The following is a 13,229-nucleotide window of genomic DNA, read 5'->3' on the forward strand; positions in this document are numbered from 1 at the left end:
ATAGTAACACCTGAGGCAGACAGACTGACCAGTCCTATTTTTTTAAGCAGGAAAAAATGAAGTATTTCTCCAACTCTCTCCTTCCAGAAAGCTCTCAGAGTCCAAAGGAGCTAACAGGTGCTCCTGTTTTTCTCCTTATTGTCCTTATTTATAAGATTAAAATGTTGGCAGATATAGCACAGCACAGTGTGACTGGAAGCACAGTACTGCCACCGATAGGGGCATCTCTCATAGTATGCCCCATCTGTGAAGAGGGCACTGCCATGTAGAAAAGCTACTGCTGAACTGGAAATTACTGAATGGAACAGAAAATGTACGTGTGGAGAAGACACTATTAAGGGATCCAGATGGCAATGAGATGGTGTTAGGAATGGAGCAGAGATTTCCAGCAAGTGTGACTAACAGGCATTGGCACGAACATGAATTTCTTTTGAATCACTGTAACTCTACCTACTCACTAAATTCATAGACAACACTTAGGATTTACTCAAGTTTCTGTTTGACAGCAGAAAGAAAAAGTTCAGATTTGTTCCAGCTGAAAAGGTCCTTCAGCTGTTGTCACTTAAGTCTCTACTAAAGCTGTTTTTTAATGTATTACTTTTATTTATTTGTTCTAAAACAGCAGCCTTTCCAGATTTATCACAATCCAAGTAAAACGGGTTACTGACTAAACACGGTTTGTTATACCCTGTGGTCAACAAACTAAATTGTTTGACCACCCTTTCCCATTACGAGATCTGAAGAATATGGCAAATATGATTTATAAGGGACAAGGGGTATGTGGAATGACAGCATTAATATTGGCTTTTATTGTCTCCTCGGAAGTAATAAAGTTGGGAAAGAATTTCACATTTAGAGCTATAAATGGGCTGACGAAAGAGCACTTTGTTCTCGAGGGGAGAAGGAGAAAAACTGATAAAAGTCTTTCAAGCTTCTCAGTGAAAATTTACTTTCCATACTAAAGAAAAAGGAGACAAAAGATTTTTTTTTTTTAAAGCTTTCACTCCCTCACAGGATGTGGATATAGATTTAGGGGATTAACGTGGATTTCTTTGTCCTTTGTGACTATCCTGCATTTGTTTTCAGAAGTTAGCTTTTAACAGTGAAGTTTATATGGAAATGCCTGGAGGCACACAGTCCTTTCCCACTCCTTTCCCTGGCTTCTGATGGTTCCCTTCCATTTTTCAGGTTCCTTCAAGAGAGCAGCTAACTGGTGGGGTTGGTTGGGCTTAGTCCAGGAGAGCGGGCACATTGGATTGAAGGTGAATGGTGTGCTGAGGCCCATGGTAAATGTTAGCAGTGAAAATAATTCCCTCATGAGGAGTGGGGTTTCTTTCCCCACCTTCTAATTTGGAGAGTTTGTATTCTTCTTCCATCTGTTTTCTGCCACAGGGAATTTGTGATGGCAAATTGTACAGGGAATGAATGTAAGGACAGTCATGTTCCTAGTTCCTGCATCCCCACTGGCAGCAGGCAAGACTCCAATGACTAGAGACACCCCACAAACAAGGAGCAGCAGCATGAACTGGTCGTGTGGAACCCCACAGGGACAGCTCCGCTAGGGCTTTGTCTACACTACCAAGTTTTGTTGCCAAAAACTGCCTTTTGGCAACAAAAAACAGTGACAGCGTACACCCTGCAATGTGACGTTTGTTGAGAAAAACGCCCGGTTTCAGCAACAAAAAACTTTCACCCCATGAGAGCCTTTTTTCTTTTCCCCTCCCTTTACTGTCAAAGAGCCAGCGTAGACACTGCTGTTTGTTTTGCCAACAGAACTGGCTTTCACCAGTATCCCACAATGCCTGCCCTGATTGCTCTGCTCAGTGTTTTGATCTCTGCTGCCCTGCAGGCATGCACCCCTCCCCTTTCAAAGCTGCCACCAGTATCTAAGGGCTTGGCTACAGTGGAGAGTTGCAGCGCTGGTGGTGGGTTTACAGCGCTGCAACTTCCTCACCGTCCACACTTGCAAGGCACATACAGCGCTGCATCTCCCTGGCTGCGGCGCTGGCTGTACTCCTGCTCTGCCTGGGGCATAACGATTGCAGCGCTGGGGATGCAGCGCTGCTCCACCAGTGTGGCCACCAATTGGCCTCCAGATGTTTTCGGAGGTATCCCAGAATGCCTGTTTAGCCACTCCCAACAGCGCTGCAAATGCTGCAAATGTGGTCACACTGCAGCACTGGTAGCTGTCAGTGTGGCTACACTGCAGTGCTTTCCCTACACAGCTGTACGAAGACAGCTGTAACTCCCAGCGCTGTACAGCTGCAAGTGTAGCCATACCCTAACAGCTGAGTGTGCTGCTCCCTTTGGGGAACAAAGAGCAAATCATTGGAATGCTCCTGTTCTGCCCTGCACTAGGAACACAGGAGCAGACAGACTGTTGTCGCAGGGAGGCGGCAAGGGGAGATTGTTGCCCTGACATTCCTCAGCATGGAGAGTTCACAGAGCTACTCATGATATCACTCCTGGCAGCTGAGGAAGCTGTGGGAGAACTGGGAGGGAATCCTCCCAAGATGTGCAGCGATCAACTCTGCCTTCCCACAACACTACACTGTGGGATACATACCCACAATGCATTGCTCACACAATGTGGACATGATCTGTAGACAGAGGGAGCAACTGTGAGCACCCTTTGGCAATTTTTGTTTTGTCAACTTCTGGGTGTCGACATAAGTTTTATCGACAAAACTTGATAGCGTAGACAAAACCTTAACATTGTAATGGAGAAGGAGGGGAGGGCGCAATTATTTCTTCCCCACCTGATTCCCCTTCCCACCCTTCAAAACTCCTCCCTCCTTCCCTTCCTTATCACACCCACCCACCTGCTGTCAGCCACGTAAGGGTTCTGCCGTGGTCCACTACGAGAGAAGCTATGGACACACAGAATATTTAAAAACGATTATATTGATTTTACAAATGCTGTATGTATCTTTATGGGTTGGCTAGTGGTTTATTCCTGGCTAAATGGGGGAAGCCAAAGGATTTTCTGCAGGAACTAATATCAGGAGGGCAGGGGGTAATTAGAGCAAATTTCTAATGCAGGTAAATACTCGGTGGAAATTTCATCCCCTAAGGGAAATAGCATGTATAGGTCTGACCTGGTTCAAGAGGCCTGGTAAACAAAAAACAGCCCTGACTTTGGAGAGGGCCATTCACATTTCATCCAACAATGGACACGAGACTGTGACAGAGAGGGGAAGGCCCTGCAGTACTTTGGAAACTGACAGGGTTTCCATGTGGAAGATGGTGACACCTGATAAGCTAGATGTTTACTGTTTGTAAGGTGCCTTTTCTCTGTAATGCTTCTGTTCTGAATAAATAGTACTTTGTTTTGGGACACCCGGCTGGTCACCAGGAACTCTGTCACTGCCTCTGAGAGAACAAAACTATAAGTGCTGAACTAAAGTCAGACCTGGTGTGATAATCTTAGTGATTTGGAGGAGTCTACAGCCTAAGACCCCAGTCAGGAGGGAGTGGATAGCGAGATCCCACCTCAAGAAAGAGGACTAGAGGCCTGAGATCTAAGTGAGGTGGCCACCCCAAGGAGAATGATAAGTGCCCAGGAAGGTGCAGCTACCTCTGGAAACATGACAACCACAACAAACTATTCCTGGTCCCCATGCAAGGGGGAACCCTGTGAAAATTTCTCATGATTTACAGCAAGAGAGCTCTTTACTAGTTCCCAGCCCCAGTGCATGGGGGGTGCCAGAAGCAGGAGAGGTGGAATACTACCCCATCCTAGATTGGGTAACTCTGGAGCCACAAAGTGCTTTCTCCTTAATTCTGCAGAGAAGAGAGTCCATGTTCTCCTGGACAGAAAGTAGAAGGAAAACAATGATATTTGGAGTAGGCTGCTCCTGAGAAGAAAACAGACTGCAGCAGCAGAGCAGTCCATCTACTTGTGTGGAGAAGGGGATGGGAAGTTGCCCACTAGCCCCAGATTGAAGACACCTCCAGCTAAAAGAAAACACTTCATACAGTGTGTGTTTTCTGTTAGAAACCCACGGCCCACAAAACTTGCACATGCTGAGCAGCAAGAAGGAAAGGATGAAACCAAGTGAGCAACTTTATACTGTTTCCAGCCACCTTGCAAAAAGAGTTGTAACATTGTGATGAGGAAAGGAAAGAAACCCAGGTTCACATCCTTGCATGCAGAAGCCACACCACTCAGGCCTGCTTAGCTGCCAAATCACCATCATCAGGGTTTAGAATATGTTCTGTATTTTACTAAATACACCAGCACCCCCTTTGCAACAAAAAAATGGTCCAATGACAGACTTCCATCTGAACAAAGAGGGTTTAGCTACACTGGGAATCTACCAAAAATAATCTTATAGGTCAAATGTCTCAGATGACCCTAGCTGCAGCAGTGTGTGGTCCTGGAAGTGTTTGTGGTGGGGCGGGAGGAGGGAGCTGGACGGTGCTGCTATGAGAAGCAACCCTAGAAACTTGGCCTCAAAGGCCTGGTCCACACTACACTGTAAAACCTATTTTAACAGCGTTAAATAGATTTAATGCTGCACCCGTCCACACTACACTGCTCTTTATATCGATTTAAAGGGCTCTTTAAATCGATTTCTGTACTCCTACAAAACGAGAGGAGTAATGCTAAAATCGATATTACTATATCGATTTAGGGTTAGTGTGGACGCAAATCGACATTATTGGCCTCATTCTTTTACAGTAGCTACCCACAGTGCACCGCTCCAGAAATCGACGCACACCACCGAATTAATGTGCCTAGTGTGGACGCGCATAATCGACTTTATAATATCTGTTTTATAAAATCGGTTTAAGCTAATTCAAATTTGTCCTGTATTGTAGATGTACCCTTAGCTTGACACAGCTTTCAATTCTGCCTTCAATTTATTGCTCCTCATTGGAGAACTGTTCCAGAATATAAATGGCTTTGCTGGGGAGGAGCCCACTTCTGGGACACTCTATTTGAATTCACGAGCACAATTTAAATGAAAGAAGCAGAGTTATGGGGTTGACAGGCAAAGGGCTCACACTTAAAAAAACCCAAACACCACAGTTTGGAGTTCTATTTAGACCACCATGCCTTAAAGAGCAGGACAGGGGCTTCCTCTGCTTGCAGAGCGCCTAGCACACTACTAGCACTCAGTAATAAAATCATTGCAAGGGATCTGACGGTGCTGTTTGTGAAGTCTGCCTCAGTTCAGGGGCTAGGTTTGCAAACCAGGGAAAAGATGGACAAAGTGAGAAATGAGATCCATTTCCACTGTAAGGAAGGCACCAGCAATCTCATGAAGTCCTGGGGTATGTGGAAATCCAGCAGTTTCATTTTGTTTTCTGCTGTCCTTGAAGTTGCTCAGTTAATAGACGGCAAATGCTGTTTAATGAAGATAAACACGGAATAATGAATTTTGGAGGTGAAAATAGAGAGACTGGAATTGCTCCTAAATGGAAAGGGTGCTGCAGTCCATACTAACCAGGAGAGAGGGGGGAGACTGGGGAGTTACTGTAGAAACATCCTGAAAGCCTCCAGCTCCCAGAAGACAGCAAATAGGATGCTGGTTTTACTGATAGAGAAGCATAATATTAATCATAATAAGGGATGAGTTTTGTTGCTGCTGGAGAGATTTTGAACACCCCAGTAGCGCTGCAAACACCATGCTTCAGGCTAGTCCTATGTGCCCCCCGGAGAATGTGAAAGGCAGAATGAGATTTACCCTCATGGGAGGAGGGAACAAAACCACAGTGTGACCTATGGTACCATCTCATTAAAAGATTTGGTGGAAAGAGGCCTCCAAAATTCTGCCACTCTATCTTGTGGGAGCTGTCCCTGAGAAATACATCCCAAAGGGCAGTTTAAGAGCTCTCTATTGTATTAGAACAGCTTAGCTGAACACTAGCCATTTTCAAATCCATTCCATTCTAATACTGAGCAACCCTTCTAGAGCTGTAAAACAAGCCGGGCAGGGAAGGGGAAATTTAGAAAATCCATAAGATGCAGACCAATAATTTGTGCCTCCTGCAAAATCCTGCTCTCGCTCCTGAGAGGCAGCAATACTTTTACAATGATGGAACTGAAAATAGAAAAGAATTAAGAGAAGGAAATCCAGCCAGAATCTCACATCAGTTCAGAACAACAAATGCAAGTTGTCAAGATCGAACAGATTGGCTCAGTTTAAAAAGAAGGAACTTTATTAAAACATTCTAGATACAGATGAACTTTCTGCGCTTGGTATTTATTGTTTCACCTACCTTGGAATGGGAGCTGTAAATACTTTAATAAATACACTGAAAGGTTGTCTAGTTTCACTGTAGCTTTTGTAAGTGCTTACGTATCCTCTGCTGAAATGCTGTTTTGTAACTTCTCTCTCATTGAATCACAACATGTATCCCTCTGCCATCTGCAACTGCACACTAGGGGAACCATTTTTCTTTTCTCTCCTGCACTGGAAGCACATCAGTATTACAAAAGGCTGTTTCTAAACCTCTCTCTATGGATGCTAACAGGTCCTGTACTTAAAGTCCAGATCCAGTAAAATAAAAAACAAACAGCAAAGCTGTTGCACAGGGAGGGAAGTAAATGGGGTGATGAAGGAGCCACTGCAACATGAATTAACAGAGAGCAAGAGACTCAAGCAGATTCCAAAACAGAGCATGGAGAAACCCAAGGTGGAAAAACGGTCTGAAAATGACAACGTGTAAGAAAGGAGAGAGACCCCCAGGGCTTTTCCATGACTCTTGGAATTTCTTATGGGGTTTTGGGCGGTGACTTGAGCATGAGGTGAAGGTAGGTGGACAAAGAAGGATTCTACTATGAAAATATCCTATCAGGAAAAGGTCAGTGTAATGACCAGCCCTAAAGCTTGGTTACTTATACTGTAAGCTTCCTGGGGCTGTCCTTTTGTTGTGTGTTTGTGTAACCCACACACCACCTGGGTGTTGTGTTCTGTCTCATGTAGTGGCACCGAGACCACTTAGAGATTAATGAGTCTGCTCTACAGCCTTAGCTAACAGTTAGCTCATACAGCAGAGGCTCATGCATAAGCTCCAAGGGTCCCAGGTTCAATCCTGCCTGCTGACGACCGGGGGTCCTGGTCCATGACCAGGACTCCCAGGTGCTACCACAATAGAAATAATAAACAGTGAGGATGCAGCATTTGTTTCGTTTTATAACATCAACTTGGTCCTTTCCCTTCTCCCCAATTGTGTAACAAGTAGAAGGAACAGCTCCCAGCATATGCTCACCTGAGTGCGTTCACTTCCTCAGTAGCTATGAAGGTGCTCTGAGCTGCTGTGCATGCCTGAGACTTCAGGCTCGTTAGCTCCACTTCCAACTGCAGGAACAGGACAGGAGGTTAGTTCATCTATCAGAGACATGACAGCCACGGGTGCACACTGCTGAATGCCCAGGACTCCCAGGGAGTAATGAGTCCTGGGACTTCAATATTTTGAAGTATGGGCGCACAGGTTTTTCTAATATAAGTTCGCAGTAAGGAATTTATCGTGAGTACGCTGCATGGAGGTACAACTGGCCAGATGCATTATGGATTTTTTCACCTTCTCGGAAGCATCAGGCATTTACAACAACCTGATGGCTCACAATACATCTCACGACAGCAAATTCTATGATCCTACTGGCACATAAGTGACTTCATATCCATCAGGCAGCTGTGTCCAGTGTCATGTAGTTCTTCAGCTTAGAGACAACAGAAATGGAAACCAACTTCACCTCATAATATGATGCTGAGAAACAGCAGGGAGGCAGCCATTTCATACTCCACAGCCAGCTCCCTCTCAGTATAGAAATCATTCCAACGTACTTTGTGAAATACAATTGTTTTACATGTACCAACTACCAGTTCCCCAATTAATACACCCTCTCTTGCCACACTTCCAATTATCTCTCCCAACATTTGCTCAAAGGCTGTATGGGGCAGCGGAGGGAGAGGGGAGGGAGGACTGATTTTGTTCAAGCAGAGCCATTGCTCGCTCCTCTTCTGAATATTTCCCCATCCATTCCCTGGTGAGTAAATCGAGGTGGAGAACTCTCTGCATGCCTAGCACCTGAAGTTCTAGACTGGCAATGCAACCTCATTTAGCACCAATAACTCCCAGAGGAAATAAGCTGATTGCCCTGTCCAGTCCAACTTCTGTCCGAGGCTTCTACACTGCACCCATCAGACAAGGGAGAATTTCCAGCCCTTTCAGATACAAGTTGCCCAGGTGGGGTGGGGGAGAAACAATGGATGAAAAATTAAGAAAACAGTTTGCCTCAGCTCCCTTTATGCTGGGAAACCAAGCCACAATCTGAGCACATGGAATCTCTTACTCAGGCCCTATAACTGTCAGGCTGGGAGCAGAGGGAGTAATGTGTAGAAATCGCTTCGGTCTCCTTTGACTATGCAAATCTGTGTCCCCCATCCAGCGCCCAAAAGTCCATGCAAAGGGGAGGGAGAAGTGGTATATTTTACCTGCTATTAAACTATTATCCAAAAAGCCTCAGGCATTCTAAGTAGAGACAACCAATTCTGAGCGTAAGTAACTTTCAGACACCCTGCGGCCCTGCTTTGTCTCCTCCCAGCCTGGATACCCTCCCTACTCATTCTTCATTGTCTGTTCTTGTACACCTATTCCCCTCCTCACACTTTGGCTCTTCCTTCAGCATCTGTCTTGTACCTCCTGATCGCTAAATCCCCCTCATAAATCTATGGCCAGATGCTACACTTTCCATTTACAGGGGAAATAATAAGCAACACAACCCTAATTAGAGATGCAAACCATATGAACACAGAGGGCTCAGTATTCAACATCAGGAAGATAACACATTAATAAACAGTACCCTTCAACTGTGCTGACTAGACGTGTAGAGCATCATAATTCTGCACTGATGTACTAGGTCCAAATGCAGCCAGCTGGTAGCAGTCTCTTGCTTTTACAAGAAGGGGACAGTGGGTAGGTGGGCAAAAAGAACATGCATTCAATTGTAGGGCTACGCCTAGTCACACTGCTCCGCCAGAAACAAAGTTCCAGTGTAATGTATCTTCGCACACCTGTGTGCTGCAGGAAAGGCATGAAAAACATGGCAGCATTATAGCTAGGTACAGGGATAGCCTGATTCCCTGCCCCTTTGGATACATCAGGGGCTAAAGCAAAGGAGAAAGACGGGGGAAGAGGTTCTAGCCAAAATCCTCTTTGGAACACTAGATGTTGATATTCTCCCATCATTTGCCAAAACCCTTTCAAGCAAAGAGAAGGAAGAAAGAAGCAAAAAGCCCTCCTGCATCATTATGCTGTAAAAATGTTCATGTATATTAGCAGGCTGACAAGATTATCACAGTGAGGAATACTTCCCTCAATTTTCTGATTACTGAGCTTATCTGTCCCAGCTCAGTTCATTACAGATGGCTGGGATAAAGCAAGCACTCTAGATAATTCCAGGGATGAGAATCAAGGAACGGGTACTGGCAGCAGACTTCAATTCCAACCTACTTTTAGCAGGAAAACATTCATTATACACTCTGCTTCCCAGCTCTGCAGAAGGCTGGGATGAGGTTTGTTATTATAGTTTTGTGCTGCTTTCTAGGCCACATGTGGATAGCATTTGAAGATGGAGCACTGGTAAATATGCTATTTATCAAAGGCTAAGAGGCCTCAGCCTTGAGTCCAACTGCCACCTGCTAACTGACATGAACCAATAAATCACTGCCGGTTCCTTTGGAGAAGATGGGGGGTTAGGAATCTGTTTTCTGGGGTTTGGGGTTGCATGTGTTTGTTGTGTGCAGAGGGAAAGGGTTTGAGTGTATAATGGGGAGAGGAGAGGGGAGATGTGTCTGTGTGTACACATGCGCTCATATCTGTTCCGGAGGGCACAGTGTCAGTGTGAGTCCTATTTGATAAGGAGTTAGCGTCACACTTCTAGTAACTAGACAGCGAGTACTCCCTAGGCAGCTCTATTAGAACCCAGGTGAGATTCGGTGCTGTGCCTCTATGAGCAACCTGGGGTTGTGATGGAGTGAGGTAAGAGGGTTTTAAGTAACCTTTGTGCCCTCCCAATTCTGAGCTGCTCCTGGGGCTGCAAAAATCCCCTGTGTAAATTAGACAGCTGTGGGGAGGAGGAGGATGCCTAAATCCCAGCAGCTCTCCCTGTCTTCTTCTGGGCCACAATGCTGCCAGAAACTTCACAGTGCTACGTGCTGCCCCCCCCCACCCCAAAATCCTCCTCACCCCTGTGCTTGCAAGGGGGGTCTTGGAAGACAGCTTTTGGGTGTCTCACTCAGAGCCTGTACCAGGGGAATTCTCCTCTAGCTAGATCTGGGGCTTCTTGGGTACGTCTACGTCAGCAGTTTTTAAACTTTTTGAGCTAAGCTCCCCTTTGAGATACAATATTTGGTTGCCCCTCCCGCACAGCCAAAAATAGACACATCAAGAAATATTCTTGATACCCTGCTCATAAATCTAACACAGACCTTAACACAACTTTAATGAAATGAAAAGTACCTGTAAGTTTCAGACACACAGATACTTAATAATGGCACAGCCAAGGCTTCCTCAGCAGCGAGCTGCTTCTACCTTGCAGTCAGGATGCACACTAGTGCAAGGCCAATACCTGCTTCTCTGCCCTCCCCCCTCAGGTTTTCAGGTTGGGGGGTGGTGTGTGGGACCATCTCTGGGGGTGGAGCCAGCGCCAGGTGCAGAGGCTGCCAGGAGTGGAAATCTGGGTGGCCTGCTGAGGTGAGTCCAGGGGTGCAGGCGGCACTCTCTCTCAGTCCTCCAATGGGGGCTGACACAAGCTGGCTAGTGTTGCTGCTTGTCCCCCTAAAATGTGCCTCCAGGCCTGCCTAGGGGGGTGCACCCCACAGTTTGAAAACATCTGACCCACCTCTACACTGAACCCTTCCCCCCTCACCAAAAAAAATCCCAAAACATGGCAGCAGGTCTCAGAACCCAGTCCTACAGGTGAATTGGACTTGAGCTTCGGGGCTAAAAACAGCAGCGTAAAGGTTCCCACTCAGACTCTTAAACTTGGTGACAGGGTGTGTCTTGGAGCCCGAGCAGGAACATCTACAATGCTATTTTTAGTATCCTAGAGAAAGCCTGAGTCTAGCTCTGAGACTCACTGCCACAGTATTTTTTCTGCAGTGCAGATGTACTCTCAGGAGCTCCTTTATGCTGCTCCAGCCCTTTTACCTGGCATACAGGGAGGCCAAAGCATGAGTGGGAATCTCAGCCCAGGGTGGGTATGCATCACTGTGTTACTGCATCTCCTGTCATGATGACAATAGGCTTGATCCAGAAAGGTGCTAAGCTCAAACTGTTTTCAAGAGCGCTTCAGGAGCTCAAACTGCTCAGGATTAGGCCCTCTAATTATTTTTCCCCATTCCATAGAATATATTACTAGCTCCAGAAGAAGCCAGCCTATTTTTTAAGTTAGCCGAGGTTTTTATGACACTGGAAAGGGCTGAACCATGAGTAATGTCAGAGGCCGTGAATGGTGAGAAAAAATAAACTGATATTTAACATTTTGACCATGCAATGTCCTTTTAACCAGAATACATCAGAGACTCTTTTCTTCCCCCTCCCTCCATTCCATTTCATCCAGTTCCTTTGACGCTTTCTTGATGTCCATAATCCCCGATTTCTGGCCAACTTTAGAGCTATTGATTGGATGAGATCATGGCACATCCAACATTTAAAATAACTCATTCATTAAAAGTGCCATTATGTATATGGTGTGTACAAGCCCAAATGGTAAACTGCCATGATGTTTTCAGTAATAGAAAGCACATCTCAGACCTTATCATTTACAGAATAGAGGGGAAATTACTAATACGTTTAGAATTAAGTGGAATGGTTTTCTCCTCTCCTCTCATTCCCCTACTTTGAACCTGCCAGAGGACAGGAGTTCAAGATCTTTCTCCTGAAAGTGTTGATGACTTTAAAACACTGACAGTAAAATAAGGAATTCAGCCTGTTTTATTTCCCTTGAAGTGTCTGAGATCCTTAGAGATGGAAAGAAAAACACACAACTCTGAACTGGGCTACCAGCTGGTAAGAAAAACAGATCCTTCATTTTCAGATATTTGGTTTCAAGTTACACTTGTGGCATTTGTCACTTTTAAGCTCCATCCCCCCAGATATTCTGCTAATGAGTTAATACCAAGGGTATGTCTACATCTACAATTTTGCAGCGCTGGTTGTTACAGCTGTATTAGTACAGCTGTATAGGGCCAGCGCTGCAGAGTGGTCACACTTACAGCAACCAGCGCTGCAAGTGGTGTTAGATGTGGCCACACTGCAGCGCTGTTGGGCGGCTTCAAGGGGGGTTAGGGGAACGCGAGAGCAAACCGCGGGGAAGCAGGTCTCCTTCCCCGCGGTTTGCTCCAGTGTTCCCCGAATACCCCCCTCCCCCAAGCAGATCTCCTTCCCCGCCGTGTGCTGTCGCGTTCCCCGAACCCCCGTGCAAGCAGGTCTCCTTCCCAGCGGTTTGCTCCGGTGTTCCCCGAATCCCCCTGCAAGCAGGTCTCCTTCCCAGCGGTGTGCTGTCGCGTTCCCCGAACCCCCGTGCAAGCAGGTCTCCTTCCCAGGAGTTTGCTCCGGTGTTTTTTGAACCCCCGTGCAAGCAGATCTCCTTCCCCGTGGTGTGCTGTCGCGTTCCCCGAACCCCCGTGCAAGCAGGTCTCCTTCCCAGCGGTTTGCTCCGGTGTTCCCCGAACCCCCCTGCAAGCAGGTCTCCTTCCCAGCGGTGTGCTGTCGCGTTCCCCGAACCCCTGTGCAAGCAGGTCTCCTTCCCAGCGGTTTGCTCCGGTGTTCCCCGAACCCCCCTGCAAGCAGGTCTCCTTCCCAGCGGTTTGCTCCGGTGTTTTTTGAACCCCCGTGCAAGCAGATCTCCTTCCCCGCGGTGTGCTGTCGCGTTCCCCGAACCCCCCTGCAAACCGCGGGGAAGGAGATCTGCGTGCACAGGGGTTAGGGGAACGCGAGAGCAAACCGCGGGGAAGGAGACCTGCTTCCCCGCGGTTTGCTCTTGCGTTCCCCGAATCCCCCTGCAAACTGCGGGGAAGGAGACCTGCTTGATTACCAGAGAGGCTTCCTCTGGTATGCTGGGATACCTGTTTATTCCACGGAGGTCAAGAAAAACGCTGGTGAGTGTTTACACCTGATGACCAGCGCTGGATCACCAGCGCTGGATCCTCTACACCCGAGTTTCAACGGGTGTACGGCCAGCGCTGCAAACAGGGAGTTGCAGCGCTGGTGAT

At 46.7% G+C, this 13,229-nt stretch overlaps 1 protein-coding gene across 4 annotated transcripts in view; it reads right to left on the reverse strand.

The window, feature by feature from the left end:
- Nucleotides 1-13,229, reverse strand: part of MAD1L1 (mitotic arrest deficient 1 like 1) — a 558,561-nt gene that overhangs the window by 223,084 nt on the left and 322,248 nt on the right. For all 4 annotated transcript variants that reach the window (XM_030577083.1, XM_030577082.1, XM_030577084.1 and 1 more), the window contains exon 14: nucleotides 7,222-7,310. In XM_030577083.1, coding sequence (XP_030432943.1) covers nucleotides 7,222-7,310 — 89 coding nt within the window. The remainder of the gene's footprint in view (nucleotides 1-7,221; nucleotides 7,311-13,229) is intronic.

The sequence above is a fragment of the Gopherus evgoodei genome, chromosome 10 (assembly GCF_007399415.2).
Source record: "Gopherus evgoodei ecotype Sinaloan lineage chromosome 10, rGopEvg1_v1.p, whole genome shotgun sequence".
NCBI classification, from domain to species: domain Eukaryota; kingdom Metazoa; phylum Chordata; order Testudines; family Testudinidae; genus Gopherus; species Gopherus evgoodei.